General features: G+C 31.5%; 1 protein-coding gene across 1 annotated transcript; it reads left to right on the top strand.

Annotated features, from left to right (window-relative positions):
* The first annotated feature begins 430 nt into the window (after positions 1–430).
* LOC143364702 (uncharacterized) lies at positions 431–4,138 on the top strand. Its single transcript, XM_076804899.1, has one exon. It carries the CDS (start codon positions 431–433, stop codon positions 4,136–4,138), a length of 3,708 nt encoding a protein of 1,235 aa, XP_076661014.1.
* The last annotated feature ends 15,520 nt before the right edge of the window (positions 4,139–19,658 follow it).

The raw sequence follows: 19,658 nt of genomic DNA, 5'->3' as shown, positions 1-19,658 counted from the left end.
CGAAAAACGCAAGTTCGCCGTTGAAAGGGCCAAATTATGCACCAACTGCCTACACCCAGGGCATAGCGCGCAAAATTGCGATCGAGGTTCATGCCGAATATGTCAGCTACGACACCACACGTTGCTTCATCACTTCGAGCAGCAAGCGTCAACAAGCGGAACAATAAACGCTCAATCCGATACAGAATGACGGCTAAGACACAGAGAACAAAACGGAACGGGCTACCATCGAGCGTTCACCATAAACGCAATCACAAACGAAATTTTAGTTACGGCACAAATCCAGATCTTCAACAAAAATAAACGTCCGATAGATTGTCGAGCATTAATCGACACTTGCGCATCGATTAACTTAATTTCTGAACGCCTTGCTCAAAAAATCAACATCCCGCGGATGAAGTGCTCGGTTCCCATTGGTTCTCTGAACGCTATGACCACTGTAGCAACCCACGCACTGAAGGCTACTATAGCTTCGCGAGTAAGCAATTACCAACGTTCGCTTACGTTCCTCATTGTGAACGACATCGCGCCTTTCGTTCCAGATCAAGAGATTGATCGCGGAACAATAAAAATTCCGCCGAATCTGCACCTTGCAGATCCGGAATTCCATCGACCGGCACCGATCGATTTGTTATTAGGATCCGGAACAGCCCTCTCAATCTTATGCGTCGGCCAAATTGTCTTGTCACGCCCAGATGAGTCCGATCTCTACCTTCAAAAATCGCAACTCGGTTGGGTCAACGGGGGGAGCGCGCCAGTCACTTCTCCTGCTCATGGCACACTTTGCCACGCGACCACCGCGTTACAATTCGACCTCACCCGTTTCTGGGAGGTTGAAGAAGGCCCACAAAGACAGCATCTGTCTGAATCTGATATAATTTGCGAAAGCCATTTCCAAGAACACACAGTTCGGAATCGTGACGGCAGATACGTCGTGGCTTTACCTTTCAACGAGAAATTGTCGCGTCTCGGAGACTCCAAGGTACAAGCGAAAAAAAGACTCCATTCATTGGAGCGAAAACTCCAACGAGAACCCGCACTCAAGCAAGAGTATCACGCGGTGATCCAAGAATACCTTGACCTCGGACACATGAGCGAACTGCCACAGGAACAACAGTCACCTGAGGGGTATTACCTACCACATCACGGGGTCGTTAAGGTCACCAGTGACACAACCAAACTCCGCGTAGTCTTCGACGGTTCTGCCACGACTAATTCAGGCATAGCATTAAATGACGCTCTCCACACCGGTCCAAAAATTCAAGACGATCTACTCCACATTTTATTAAGATTCCGCATTCATCGATACGTACTGACGGGAGACATTGAAAAGATGTACCGACAGTTCCTTGTACGTCCGGAAGACAGGAAATTTCAGCGTATCCTCTGGCGCGATACTACGGGTTCTATTAAAACTTATGAGCTGAATACTGTGACATTTGGACTATCTGCTGCACCATATCTTGCAATTCGCTGTTTGACACAGCTCAGTCGAGACGAAGGCCACCGCTTTCCTCAAGCCGGCAAGATTTTATTGCGTGACTTTTACGTGGATGACGTTCTGACCGGTACATCGACCATAGAAGAGGCATTATCCTTACGCGAAGACCTCACACAAATACTCAAGACCGCAAGACTGACAATACGACAATGGGCATCTAATGACCTTACTCTTCTGACTGGCTTGCCCGAGCAGGCCATTAACAAAAAATTATACCTGGGAGAGTCATCCACTCTCAAAACCTTAGGGATTGTCTGGAATTCCTCAAACGACTCTATTACGTACGCAGTCGAAACTTGCTCTCCACCATCACGTTCGACCAAACGCAGTATCACCTCAGAAATAGCAAAGATATATGATCCACTAGGGCTGCTCGGGCCAGTAATTGTTACGGCAAAAATGCTACTACAAAGGATCTGGACCATAAAGGTTGACTGGGACGAGTCGCTGCCAATGGATATCCATACCGAATGGATACGTTTTTATAATAGATTGCCAGCGCTGAACAACATCACGTTCCCGCGACGCACAATCATTGAATCGCCAAGAAAAGTCGAACTACACGGTTTTAGTGACGCAAGCGAAAAGGCCTACGGAGCATGCCTCTACCTGCGTACAACCGACTCACGCGGTCACACCGAGACAACTCTTTTGTTCGCTAAATCCAAGGTCGCCCCATTGAAAACGATCTCAATACCACGACTCGAATTATGTGGAGCACTTCTGCTAACCTCTCTTGTCGAGACCGCAAAACAAGCGCTACCTGTGGAAATACATAAAACCATCTATTGGACCGACTCCACCATTGTTCTCCATTGGGTGAAGACATCTCCACACACTCTAAAAACCTTCGTGGCTAACAGAGTGTCGGAAATTCAAAGGCGCACAGCTAACGCAGATTGGCGACACGTACCCACTGCCGACAACCCGGCCGATCTTATCTCGCGAGGTCAATCACCAGAAGACTTCCTTCAACCTTCCATCTGGCAACACGGTCCGACTTGGCTCAACGAAGAAGAATCTTTCTGGCCCACTACCGAACTACCTCAACCAGAGACAATCCCAGAACAAAGGGTCGCGATTTGTCTCAAAGCATTAATTTGCGACACCACGATTCTGGACAACTGCTCCTCATGGGGAAAGCTTCAAAGAATCATCGCGCGCTGTCTCCGATGGAAAGGATCTAACACCACCAAAGGAAGTCTGACATCCTCCGAACTAAGATACGCCCACGACGTAATCATCAAACTGATACAAAGACAACACTTTGCAGAAGAATTGCGCTGCCTCTCGAGAAGCGAAATAGGCGTTAAGGGTAAGCTGCAACAACTGAACCCATTCATCGACAAAGACGGAATTCTGCGAGTAGGAGGCCGTCTGAAGAATTCGCGAATTCCATTCGCGCAAAAACATCCCATCGTCCTCCCAAAGGCTCGAATCACGGCATTAATAATAGAACACGAGCATCGAATACAATTACACGCTGGTACACAGGCTACCCTATACGCGATTAGACGCCGTTATTGGCCCATCGACGGTCGGAGTCAGGTAGGGAAAACCATCAGAAACTGCGTCCGCTGCTACCGTGTCCAACCGCCGCCAACACAATACGTGATGGGCGACCTACCTGAGGCTCGAGTCACCGACTCACGCCCATTTGCAAACGTCGGCGTTGATTATTGCGGTCCCTTTTTCATAAAGGAGCGACGATACCGAAGTCGAACCCACATTAAAGTATATGTCGCAGTTTTCGTTTGCCTCTCAGTAAAAGCCATTCACCTAGAATTGGTTAGCGATCTTACCTCCGAAGCATTTATAGCAGCCCTACGTCGTTTCATTGCTAGACGAGGTCATTGTATTAACATTTACTCTGACAATGGCACCAATTTCGTCGGCGCCAACAACGAGCTTCGAGACCTCCGCGAACTTTTGCAGTCCGATGACCACAACGAGAAGGTCAAAACCTTTCTTGCTGACCGATCCATCACGTGGAATTTTATTCCTCCATTAACACCTCACTTCGGCGGCATCTGGGAAGCGGCCGTGAAATCATTCAAGCGTCATTTCTGGCGTATCGCAGGTGCTGAACGATTTACATTTGAAGTGTTCAACACTTTAATTATTGAGATAGAAGCCGTTCTAAATTCACGTCCTTTAACTCCCATTTCATCAGACCCAAATGACACCCTTGTCCTAACTCCTGGCCATTTCCTGATTGGCGACTCGTTAACGAGTCTGCGCGAGCGCGATTTCAGGGATGTGCCATCAAACAGACTTTCAACCTGGCAACATATCCAGAAACTAAAGCAGCATTTCTGGAACCGATGGTACAAGGAGTACCTAAACGAGATGACGAGTCGTTCGAGATGGTCCAGCGGTACACACCCCATCAAGGAGGGCACCATCGTGCTCTTGAGGGAGGACAACGTACCACCGATGCAGTGGCCACTCGGGAGAGTCATCAAGGTCTACCCCGGATCTGATGGCATAGTTCGAGCTGCAACAGTGAGAACAGCCACAACCACACTCGATCGGGGCGTAAAACGGCTTGTACCGTTACCGAACCAGCCAGAGGAGGAACCACGGGATCCAACATCGACGTCAAGAACGCGCGATCCCTCAACCGATAATAACTAATTTATCGTAATCGCTAAGCTTTAGCTCATAAGATAGTTTACTTGTTCATTCTAGTACTTCAAACCTAGCGTATCTTTAATCCTATATAGATTTATTTTGATCGCGAGTCTCTCAACGGGGGGAGGATGTTCAGCCGCGAGTTAAACAAAAGATCCCCTTGAAAATCCGCGGCACCGCTATTTCAAGGTGGGACCAGGGACCGATCCCTTCAAGAATAGTTTAATAGTTTTACTCGCGACTGACAAATCGGCACATCCCAACATTTGGCGTGCAGATGGTATACACGTTTTATGACACGGGCCTCTAGGGCTGTTTTTGAGAAAGTCGCCTTCACGAAACCTTTCTTAATTGCCCATTAGAATTTTCCTCGCGCCCTCAACAGCCAACCGTACTGTCATAAAACGTGGACCTACAAAGGTGGCATCGCGGGACCATCCGACGGTCCCTGGCCGATGAACATCGGGCCCACAGCTGTGATTTCGCCCGCCAAAATCCAGCGACGTTGCCACCCCGAAATGGAATACCCCCACTCCACGCCAACGCACCCCGAGTGCATGGAGAGTTGGGGTAAAACTTTTAGTCTAAATGCAACTCCCGCAAAGGCAACATCGAGATTAGACTCCGGAACTCGTCAACACGCGGACCAGCCGCTATAGTTCCGTTTGCTCCTTGCAGCATTAAATTCCAAATTTATATTTACCATCCTTATCATCCGAAAGGATCGTAAGGTCGCGCCGAGTAGCGTCGTCGAAACACCCTCGATTGAGGAATTTACGCCTCCTCATAGATTCTACGACAGAGTCTACGCCGCGAAAGGTGCCCGCTCCGTCGGAAAGTACAATACCAGAATATACTTGAATATACCATAATATTACTCGAATATAGAAGAATATACGAGAATATACCATAATATTACTAGAATATAGAAGAATATACCAGAATATACCATAATATTACTAGAATATAGAAGAATATACCAGAATATACCATAATATTACTAGAACATAGAAGAATATACCAGAATATACCATAATATTACTAGAATATAGAAGAATATACCAGAACATACCATAATATTACTAGAATATAGAAGAATATACCAGAATATACCATAATATTACTAGAATATAGAAGAATATACCAGAATATACCTGTATATACCTGAGTATAGCAGAATATACCAGAATATACTTGAATATACCAGAATATACCATAATATTACTCAAATATAGAAGAATATACGAGAATATACCTGAATATACTAGAATATACCAGAATATACCTGAATATACCATAATATTACTGGAATATAGAAGAATATACGAGAATATACCTGAATATACAAGAATATAGCAGAATATGCCAGAATATACCATAATATTACTAGAATATAGAAGAATATACGAGAATATACCTGAATATACTAGAATATAATAAAATATACCATAATATTACTAGAATATAGAAGAATATACGAGAATATACCTGAATATACTAGAATATACCAGAATATACCAGAATATACCAGAATATACCAGAATATACCATAATATTACTCGAATATAGAAGAATATACGAGAATATACCATAATATAACTAGAATATAGAAAAATATACCAGAATATACCATAATATTACTAGAATATAGAAGAATATACCAGAATATACCTGAATATACCTGAATATACTAGAATATACCAGAATATACTTGAATATACCAGAATATACCATAATATTACTCAAATATAGAAGAATATACGAGAATATACCTGAATATACTAGAATATACCAGAATATACCATAATATTACTAGAATATAGAAGAATATACGAGAATATACCTGAATATACTAGAATATAGCAGAATATGCCAGAATATACCATAATATTACTAGAATATAGAAGAATATACGAGAATATACCTGAATATACTAGAATATAATAAAATATACCATAATATTACTAGAATATAGAAGAATATACCAGAATATACCATAATATTACTAGAATATAGAAGAATATACCAGAATATACCATAATATTACTAGAAAATAGAAGAATATACGAGAATGTACCAGAATATAGCAGAATATACCAGAATATACTTGAATATACCATAATATACCATAATATTACTAGAATATAGAAGAATATACGAGAATATACCTGAATATACTAGAATATAGCAGAATGTACCAGAATATACCAGAATATACCTGAATATACTAGAATATAGCAGAATATACCAGAATATACTTGAATATACCATAATATTACTGGAATGTAGAAGAATATACGAGAATATACGATAATATTACTAGAATATAGGAGAATATACCATAATATTACTCGACTGTAGAAGAATATACGAGAATATACGATAATATTACTAGAATATAGGAGAATATACCATAATATTACTCGAATATATAAGAATATACGAGAATATACCATAATATTACTAGAATATAGAAGAATATACCAGAATATACCATAATATTACTCGAATATAGAAGAATATACGAGAATACACCATAATATTACTAGAATATAGAAGAATATACCAGAATATACCATAATATTACTAGAATATAGAAGAATATACCAAAATATACCTGAATATACTAGAATATAGCTGAGTATACCAGAATATACTTGAATATACCAGAATATACCATAATATTAATCGAATATGGAAGAATATACGAGAATATACCATAATATTACTAGAATATAGAAGAATATACCAGAATATACCATAATATTACTAGAATATAGAAGAATATACCAGAATATACCATAATATTACTAGAACATAGAAGAATATACGAGAATGTACCAGAATATAGCAGAATATACCAGAATATACTTGACTATACCAGAATATACCATAATATTACTCGAATATGGAAGAATATACGAGAATATACCATAATATTACTAGAATATAGAAGAATATAGCAGAATATACCATAATATTACTCGAATATAGAAGAATATACGAGAATATACCATAATATTACTAGAATATAGAAGAATATACCAGAATATACCATAATATTACTAGAATATAGAAGAATACACCAGAATATACCATAATATTACTAGAATATAGAAGAATATACCAGAATATACCATAATATTACTAGAAAATAGAAGAATATACGAGAATGTACCAGAATATAGCAGAATATACCAGAATATACTTGAATATACCATAATATACCATAATATTACTAGAATATAGAAGAATATACGAGAATATAAAATAATATTAGTAGAATATAGAAGAATATAACAGAATATACCATAATATTACTAGAATATAGAAGAATATACCAGAATATACCATAATATTACTAGAATATAGAAGAATATTCGAGTATATACTAGAATATAGCAGAATATACCAGAATATACTTGACTATACCAGAATATACCATAATATTACTCGAATATGGAAGAATATACCAAAATATACCATAATATTTTTAGAATATAGAAGAATATACGAGAATATACCTGAATATACTAGAATATAGCAGAATATGCCAGAATATACCATAATATTACTAGAATATAGAAGAATATACCAGAATATACCATAATATTACTAGAATATAGTAGAATATACCAGAATATACCATAATTTTACTAGAATATAGAAGATTATATGAGGATATACCAGAATATAGCAGAATATACCAGAATATACTTGAATATACCATAATATACCATAATATTACTCGAATATAGAAGAATATACGAGAATATACCAAAATATACTAGAATATAGCAGAATATAATAGAATATACGAGAATATAGCAGAATATGAAAGAATAAACCATAATATTACTAGAATATAGAAGAATATACGAGAATATACCTGAATATACTAGAATATAGCAGAATATGCCAGAATATACCATAATATTACTAGAATATAGAAGACTATACGAGAATATACCTGAATATACTAGAATATAGCAGAATGTACCAGAATATACCAGAATATACCATAATATTACTAGAATATAGAAGAATATACGAGAATATACCTGAATATACTAGAATATACCTGAATATACTAGAATATAGTAGAATATACCAGAATATACCATAATTTTACTAGAATATAGAAGAATATAACAGAATATACCATAATATTACTAGAATATAGAAGAATATACAAGAATATACCATAATATTACTAGAATATAGAAGAATATACCAGAATATACCATAATATTACTAGAATATAGAAGAATATACCAGAATATACCTGAATATACTAGAATATAGCAGAATATACCAGAATATACTTGAATATACCATAATATTACGCGAATGTAGAAGAATATACGAGAATATACGATAATATTACTAGAATATAGGAGAATATACCATAATATTACTCGAATGTAGAAGAATATACGAGAATATACGATAATATTACTAGAATATACGAGAATATACCATAATATTACTCGAATATAGAAGAATATACGAGAATATACCATAATATTACTAGAATATAGAAGAATATACCAGAATATACCATAATATTACTAGAATATAGAAGAATATACCAGAATATACCATAATATTACTAGAACATAGAAGAATATACCAGAATATACCATAATATTACTAGAATATAGAAGAATATACCAGAATATACCATAATATCACTAGAATATAGAAGAATATACCAGAACATACCATAATATTACTAGAATATAGAAGAATATACCAGAATATACCATAATATTACTAGAATATAGAAGAATATACCAGAATATACCTGTATATACCTGAATATAGCAGAATATACCAGAATATACTTGAATATACCAGAATATACCATAATATTACTCAAATATAGAAGAATATACGAGAATATACCTGAATATACTAGAATATACCAGAATATACCTGAATATACCATAATATTACTGGAATATAGAAGAATATACGAGAATATACCTGAATATACTAGAATATAGCAGAATATGCCAGAATATACCATAATATTACTAGAATATAGAAGAATATACGAGAATATACCTGAATATACTAGAATATAATAAAATATACCATAATATTACTAGAATATAGAAGAATATACGAGAATATACCTGAATATACTAGAATATACCAGAATATACCAGAATATACCAGAATATACCAGAATATACCATAATATTACTAGAATATAGAAGAATATACCAGAATATACCATAATATTACTAGAATATAGAAGAATATAAGAGAATATACCATAATATTACTAGAACATAGAAGAATATACGAGAATGTACCAGAATAAAGCAGAATATACCAGAATATACTTGACTATACCAGAATATACCATAATATTACTCGAATATGGAAGAATATACGAGAATATACCATAATATTACTAGAATATAGAAGAATATAGCAGAATATACCATAATATTACTAGAATATAGAAGAATATACCAGAAAATACCATAAAAATTACTAGAATATACCAGAATATACCTGAATATACCTGAATATACCAGAATATACCAGAATATACCAGAATATACCAGAATATACCATAATATTACTAGAATATAGAAGAATATACCAGAATATACCATAATATTACTAGAATATAGAAGAATATAAGAGAATATACCATAATATTACTAGAACATAGAAGAATATACGAGAATGTACCAGAATAAAGCAGAATATACCAGAATATACTTGACTATACCAGAATATACCATAATATTACTCGAATATAGAAGAATATACGAGAATATACCATAATATAACTAGAATATAGAAAAATATACCAGAATATACCATAATATTACTAGAATATAGAAGAATATAACAGAATATACCATAATATTACTAGAATATAGAAGAATATACCAGAATATACCATAATATTACTAGAATATAGAAGAATATACCAGAAAATACCATAAAAATTACTAGAATATACCAGAATATACCTGAATATACCTGAATATACTAGAATATAGCAGAATATACCAGAATATACTTGAATATACCATAATATTACTAGAATGTAGAAGAATATAAGAGAATATACGATAATATTACTAGAATATAGGAGAATATACCATAATATTACTCGAATATAGAAGAATATACGAGAATATGCCAAAATATACTAGAATATAGCAGAATATAGTAGAATATACGAGAATATAGCAGAATATGAAAGAATATACCATAATATTACTAGAATATAGAAGAATATACCAGAACATAGCATAATATTACTAGAATATAGAAGAATATACCAGAATATACCATAATATTTCTAGAATATAGAAGAATATACGAGAATATACCAGAATATAGCAGAATATACCATAATATTACTAGAATACAGAAGAATATACCAGAATATAGCATAATATTACTAGAATATAGAAGAATATACCAGAATATACCATAATATTTGTTACGCGAACGCGTCCGCGGCTAGACTTTTCTGAAGTCGACGAAGGTCGTAAATCTCCGTCCGAATTTCCTTCGTCGTCGCGAAACGCGTTGGACCTTATCACTATTTCTAGGGATAGGGCTGATAAATTGTTTAACGTATGACACTGATTTTGAACATTAAATATAATTCAAACTTTAACAAATACAAAGTACAGTACGTGGTTACGGAATGGTTTGTAAAGAACGTAAATGGTGGACGTAAATGGTAAACGCGCGTGGTCTTGTCCTTTTGCTTTCTCCTCTATTTTTTCGGCGGACGCATACTTATACTGATTTTCGTCTTCGCCGGACAGCCAATCAGCGTGATTTTGAGTGTTGATTGGCAGCCTGGGTGACAAAGAAGTTTGCTATGAAATTTGCCAGATGGGCGAAAGATGACCTGGGTCATACTAATAAAACCTTAACTCCAGGTATCTCGCAATTTACTCGATTGGTGGGGTCTCCTTTTTATGATTATTGGGGGCTATGGAATGTCTGAAAATTTGCCTGTAATAAATGGATTGTGTCTATAAACTAATGACTTGGAATTACGGTCAGGGCGTGAGGCAGTAAGTTTCTCGCTGGGTTTTTCCGTTGCATTGGCTGCGTAACATATACCATAATATTACTAGAATATAGAAGAATATACCAGAATATACCATAATATTACTAGAATATAGAAGAATATACGAGAATATACCAGAATATACTAGAATATAGCAGAATGTACCAGAATATACGAGAATATACCATAATATTACTAGAATATAGAAGAATATACCAGAATATACCATAATATTACTAGAATATAGTAGAATATACCAGAATATACCATAATATTACTAGAATATAAAAGAATATACCAGAATATACCATAATATTACTAGAATATAGAAGAATATACGAGAATATACCTGAATATACTAGAATATAGCAGAATGTACCAGAATATACCAGAATATACCATAATATTACTAGAATATAGAAGAATATACGAGAATATACCTGAATATACTAGAATATACCAGAATATACCAGAATATACCAGAATATACCAGAATATACCATAATATTACTCGAATATAGAAGAATATACCAGAATATACCATAATATTACTAGAATATAGAAGAATATACCAGAATATACCATAATATTACTTGAATATAGAAGAATATACCAGAATATACCATAATATTACTAGAATATAGAAGAATATACCAGAATATACCTGAATATATTAGAATATAGCAGAATATACCAGAATATACTTGAATATACCAGAATATACCATAATATTACTCGAATATAGAAGAATATACGAGAATATACGATAGTATTACTAGAATATAGGAGAATATACCATAATATTACTAGAATATAGAAGAATATTCGAGAATATACTAGAATATAGCAGAATATACCAGAATATACCTGAATATACCAGAATATACCATAATATTACTCTAATATAGAAGAATATACGAGAATATACCAAAATATACTAGAATATAGCAGAATATAATAGAATATACGAGAATATAGCAGTATATGAAACAATAAACCACAATATTACTAGAATATAGAAGAATATACGAGAATATACCTGAATATACTAGAATATAGCAGAATATACCATAATATTACTCGAATATAGAAGAATATACGAGAATATACCATAATATAACTAGAATATAGAAAAATATACCAGAATATACCATAATATTACTAGAATATAGAAGAATATACCAGAATATACCTGAATATACCTGAATATACTAGAATATACCAGAGTATACTTGAATATACCAGAATATACCATAATATTACTCAAATATAGAAGAATATACGAGAATATACCTGAATATACTAGAATATACCAGAATATACCAGAATATACCATAATATTACTAGAATATAGAAGAATATACGAGAATATACCTGAATATACTAGAATATAGCAGAATATGCCAGAATATACCATAATATTACTAGAATATAGAAGAATATACGAGAATATACCTGAATATACTAGAATATAATAAAATATACCATAATATTACTAGAATATAGAAGAATATACCAGAATATACCATAATATTACTAGAATATAGAAGAATATACCAGAATATACCATAATATTACTAGAAAATAGAAGAATATACGAGAATGTACCAGAATATAGCAGAATATACCAGAATATACTTGAATATACCATAATATACCATAATATTACTAGAATATAGAAGAATATACGAGAATATACCTGAATATACTAGAATATAGCAGAATGTACCAGAATATACCAGAATATACCTGAATATACTAGAATATAGCAGAATATACCAGAATATACTTGAATATACCATAATATTACTGGAATGTAGAAGTATATACGAGAATATACGATAATATTACTAGAATATAGGAGAATATACCATAATATTACTCGACTGTAGAAGAATATACGAGAATATACGATAATATTACTAGAATATACGAGAATATACCATAATATTACTAGAATATAGAAGAATATACCAGAATATACCATAATATTACTAGAATATAGAAGAATACACCAGAATATACCATAATATTACTAGAATATAGAAGAATATACCAGAATATACCATAATATTACTAGAAAATAGAAGAATATACGAGAATGTACCAGAATATAGCAGAATATACCAGAATATACTTGAATATACCATAATATACCATAATATTACTAGAATATAGAAGAATATACGAGAATATAAAATAATATTAGTAGAATATAGAAGAATATAACAGAATATACCATAATATTACTAGAATATAGAAGAATATACCAGAATATACCATAATATTACTAGAATATAGAAGAATATTCGAGAATATACTAGAATATAGCAGAATATACCAGAATATACTTGACTATACCAGAATATACCATAATATTACTCGAATATGGAAGAATATACCAAAATATACCATAATATTTTTAGAATATAGAAGAATATACGAGAATATACCTGAATATACTAGAATATAGCAGAATATGCCAGAATATACCATAATATTACTAGAATATAGAAGAATATACCAGAATATACCATAATATTACTAGAATATAGTAGAATATACCAGAATATACCATAATTTTACTAGAATATAGAAGATTATATGAGGATATACCAGAATATAGCAGAATATACCAGAATATACTTGAATATACCATAATATACCATAATATTACTCGAATATAGAAGAATATACGAGAATATACCAAAATATACTAGAATATAGCAGAATATAATAGAATATACGAGAATATAGCAGAATATGAAAGAATAAACCATAATATTACTAGAATATAGAAGAATATACGAGAATATACCTGAATATACTAGAATATAGCAGAATATGCCAGAATATACCATAATATTACTAGAATATAGAAGACTATACGAGAATATACCTGAATATACTAGAATATAGCAGAATGTACCAGAATATACCAGAATATACCATAATATTACTAGAATGTAGAAGAATATACGAGAATATACCTGAATATACTAGAATATACCTGAATATACTAGAATATAGTAGAATATACCAGAATATACCATAATTTTACTAGAATATAGAAGAATATAACAGAATATACCATAATATTACTAGAATATAGAAGAATATACAAGAATATACCATAATATTACTAGAATATAGAAGAATATACCAGAATATACCATAATATTACTAGAATATAGAAGAATATACCAGAATATACCTGAATATACTAGAATATAGCAGAATATACCAGAATATACTTGAATATACCATAATATTACGCGAATGTAGAAGAATATACGAGAATATACGATAATATTACTAGAATATAGGAGAATATACCATAATATTACTCGAATGTAGAAGAATATACGAGAATATACGATAATATTACTAGAATATACGAGAATATACCATAATATTACTCGAATATAGAAGAATATACGAGAATATACCATAATATTACTAGAATATAGAAGAATATACCAGAATATACCATAATATTACTAGAATATAGAAGAATATACCAGAATATACCATAATATTACTAGAACATAGAAGAATATACCAGAATATACCATAATATTACTAGAATATAGAAGAATATACCAGAATATACCATAATATCACTAGAATATAGAAGAATATACCAGAACATACCATAATATTACTAGAATATAGAAGAATATACCAGAATATACTATAATATTACTAGAATATAGAAGAATATACCAGAATATACCTGTATATACCTGAATATAGCAGAATATACCAGAATATACTTGAATATACCAGAATATACCATAATATTACTCAAATATAGAAGAATATACGAGAATATACCTGAATATACTAGAATATACCAGAATATACCTGAATATACCATAATATTACTGGAATATAGAAGAATATACGAGAATATACCTGAATATACTAGAATATAGCAGAATATGCCAGAATATACCATAATATTACTAGAATATAGAAGAATATACGAGAATATACCTGAATATACTAGAATATAATAAAATATACCATAATATTACTAGAATATAGAAGAATATACGAGAATATACCTGAATATACTAGAATATACCAGAATATACCAGAATATACCAGAATATACCTATACCATAATATTACTAGAATATAGAAGAATATACCAGAATATACCATAATATTACTAGAATATAGAAGAATATAAGAGAATATACCATAATATTACTAGAACATAGAAGAATATACGAGAATTGTACCAGAATATAGCAGAATATACCAGAATATACTTGACTATACCAGAATATACCATAATATTACTCGAATATGGAAGAATATACGAGAATATACCATAATCTTACTAGAATATAGAAGAATATAGCAGAATATACCATAATATTACTAGAATATAGAAGAATATACCAGAAAATACCATAAAAATTACTAGAATATACAGAATATACCTGAATATACCTGAATATACTAGAATATAGCAGAATATACCAGAATATACTTGAATATACCATAATATTACTCGATGTAGAAGAATATACGAGAATATACGATAATATTACTAGAATATAGGAGAATATACCATAATATTACTCGAATGTAGAAGAATATACGAGAATATACGATAATATTACTAGAATATAGGAGAATATACCATAATATTACTCGAATATAGAAGAATATACGAGAATATACCATAATATTACTAGAATAATAGAAGAATATACCAGAATATACCATAATATTACTAGAATATAGAAGAATACACCAGAATATACCATAATATTACTAGAACATAGAAGAATATACCAGAATATACCATAATATTACTAGAATATAGAAGAATATACCAGAACATACCATAATATACTAGAATATAGAAGAATATACCAGAATACACCATAATATTACTAGAATATAGAAGAATATACCAGAATATACCTGAATATACCTGAATATACTAGAATATAGAAGAGTATACCAGAATATACTTGAATATACCAGAATATACCATAATATTAATCGAATATGGAAGAATATACGAGAATATACCATAATATTACTAGAAATATAGAAGAATATACCAGAATATACCATAATATTACTAGAATATAGAAGAATATACCAGAATATACCATAATATTACTAGAAAATAGAAGAATATACGAGAATGTGCCAGAATATAGCAGAATATACCAGAATATACTTGAATATACCATAATATACCATAATATTACTAGAATATAGAAGAATATACGAGAATATACCTGAATATACTAGAATATAGCAGAATATGCCAGAATATAGCAGAATATACCTGAATATACTAGAATATAGCAGAATATACCAGAATATACTTGAATATACCATAATATTACTCGAATATAGAAGAATATACGAGAATATACCATAATATTACTAGAATATAGAAGAATATACCAGAATATACCATAATATTACTAGAATATAGAAGAATATACCAGAATATACCATAATATTACTAGAACATAGAAGAATATACCAGAATATACCATAATATTACTAGAATATAGAAGAATATACCAGAACATACCATAATATTACTAGAATATAGAAGAATATACCAGAATATACCATAATATTACTAGGATATAGAAGAATATACCAGAATATACCTGTATATACCTGAATATAGCAGAATATACCAGAATATACTTGAATATACCAGAATATACCATAATATTACTCAAATATAGAAGAATATACGAGAATATACCTGAATATACTAGAATATACCAGAATATACCTGAATATACCATAATATTACTGGAATATAGAAGAATATACGAGAATATACCTGAATATACAAGAATATAGCAGAATATGCCGAATATACCATAATATTACTAGAATATAGAAGAATATACGAGAATATACCTGAATATACTAGAATATAATAAAATATACACATAATATTACTAGAATATAGAAGAATATACGAGAATATACCTGAATATACTAGAATATACCAGAATATACCAGAATATACCAGAATATACCAGAATATACCATAATATTACTCGAATATAGAAGAATATACGAGAATATACCATAATATAACTAGAATATAGAAAAATATACCAGAATATACCATAATATTACTAGAATATAGAAGAATATAACAGAATATACCATAATATTACTAGAATATAGAAGAATATACCAGAATATACCATAATATTACTAGAATATAGAAGAATATACCAGAAAATACCATAAAAAATTACTAGAATATACCAGAATATACCTGAATATACCTGAATATACTAGAATATAGCAGAATATACCAGAATATACTTGAATATACCATAATATTACTAGAATGTAGAAGAATATAAGAGAATATACGATAATATACTAGAATATAGGAGAATATACATAATATTACTCGAATATAGAAGAATATACGAGAATATGCCAAAATATACTAGAATATAGCAGAATATAGTAGAATATACGAGAATATAGCAGAATATGAAAGAATATACCATAATATTACTAGAATATAGAAGAATATACCAGAACATAGCATAATATTACTAGAATATAGAAGAATATACCAGAATATACCATAATATTTCTAGAATATAGAAGAATATACGAGAATATACCAGAATATAGCAGAATATACCATAATATTACTAGAATACAGAAGAATATACCAGAATATAGCATAATATTACTGAATATAGAAGAATATACCAGAATATACCATAATATTTGTTACGCGAACGCGTCCGCGGCTAGACTTTTCTGAAGTCGACGAAGGTCGTAAATCTCCGTCCGAATTTTCTTCGTCGTCGCGAAACGCGTTGGGACCTTATCACTAATTCTAGGGATAGGGCTGATAATTGTTTAACGTATGACACTGATTTTGAACATTAAATATAATTCAAACTTTAACAAATACAATGTACAGTACGTGGTTACGGAATGGTTTTGTAAAGAACGTAAATGGTGGACGTAATGGTAAACGCGCGTGTCTTGTCCTTTTGCTTTCTCCTCTATTTTTTCGGCGGACGCATACTTATACTGATTTTCGTCTTCGCCGGACAGCCAATCAGCGTGATTTTGAGTGTTGATTGGCAGCCTGGGTGACAAAGAAGTTTGCTATGAAATTTGCCAGATGGGCGAAAGATGACCTGGGCCATACTATAAACCTTAACTCCAGGTATCTCGCAATTACTCGATTGGTGGGGTCTCCTTTTTATGATTATTGGGGGCTATGGAATGTCTGGAAAATTTGCCTGTAATAAATGGATTGTGTCTATAAACTAATGACTTGGAATTACGGTCAGGGCGTGAGGCAGTAAGTTTCTCGCTGGGTTTTTCCGTTGCATTGGCTGCGTAACATATACCATAATATTACTAGAATATAGAAGAATATACCAGACTATACCATAATATTATTAGAATATAGAAGAATATACGAGAATATACCAGAATATACTAGAATATAGGCAGAATGTACCAGAATATACGAGAATATACCATAATATTACTAGAATATAGAAGAATATACCAGAATATACCATAATATTACTAGAATATAGTAGAATATACCAGAATATACCATAATATTACTAGAATATAAAAGAATATACCAGAAATTACCATAATATTACTAGAATATAGAAGAATATACGAGAATATACCTGAATATACTAGAATATAGCAGAATGTACCAGAATATACCAGAATATACCATAATATTACTAGAATATAGAAGAATATACGAGAATATACCTGAATATACTAGAATATACCAGAATATACCAGAATATACCAGAATATACCAGAATATACCATAATATTACTCGAATATAGAAGAATATACCAGAATATACCATAATATTACTAGAATATAGAAGAATATACCAGAATATACCATAATATTACTTGAATATAGAAGAATATACCAAGATATACCATAATATTACTAGAAATAGAAGAATATACCAGAATATACCTGAATATATTAGAATATAGCAGAATATACGAGAATATACTTGAATATACCAGAATATACCATAATATTACTCGAATATAGAAGAATATACGAGAATATACGATAGTATTACTAGAATATAGGAGAATATACCATAATATTACTAGAATATAGAAAGAATATTCGAGAATATACTAGAATATAGCAGAATATACCAGAATATACCTGAATATACCAGAATATACCATAATATTACTCTAATATAGAAGAATATACGAGAATATACCAAAATATACTAGGAATATAGCAGAATATAATAGAATATACGAGAATATAGCAGTATATGAAACAATAAACCACAATATTACTAGAATATAGAAAGAATATACGAGAATATACCTGAATATACTAGAATATAGCAGAATATACCATAATATTACTCGAATATAGAAGAATATACGAGAATATAC

Source organism: Halictus rubicundus, unplaced genomic scaffold (assembly GCF_050948215.1).
Source record: "Halictus rubicundus isolate RS-2024b unplaced genomic scaffold, iyHalRubi1_principal scaffold0866, whole genome shotgun sequence".
In the NCBI taxonomy this organism is placed as follows: Eukaryota; Metazoa; Arthropoda; class Insecta; order Hymenoptera; family Halictidae; genus Halictus; species Halictus rubicundus.
The sequence above is the reverse complement of the archived record's forward strand: the minus strand, read 5'-3'. Positions and strand labels throughout refer to the sequence as shown.

What these genes read in the sequence shown, in the direction of transcription:
- LOC143364702 (XM_076804899.1), top strand. Translation starts at nt 431, where the DNA reads ATGACCACTGTAGCAACCCACGCACTGAAGGCTACTATAGCTTCGCGA.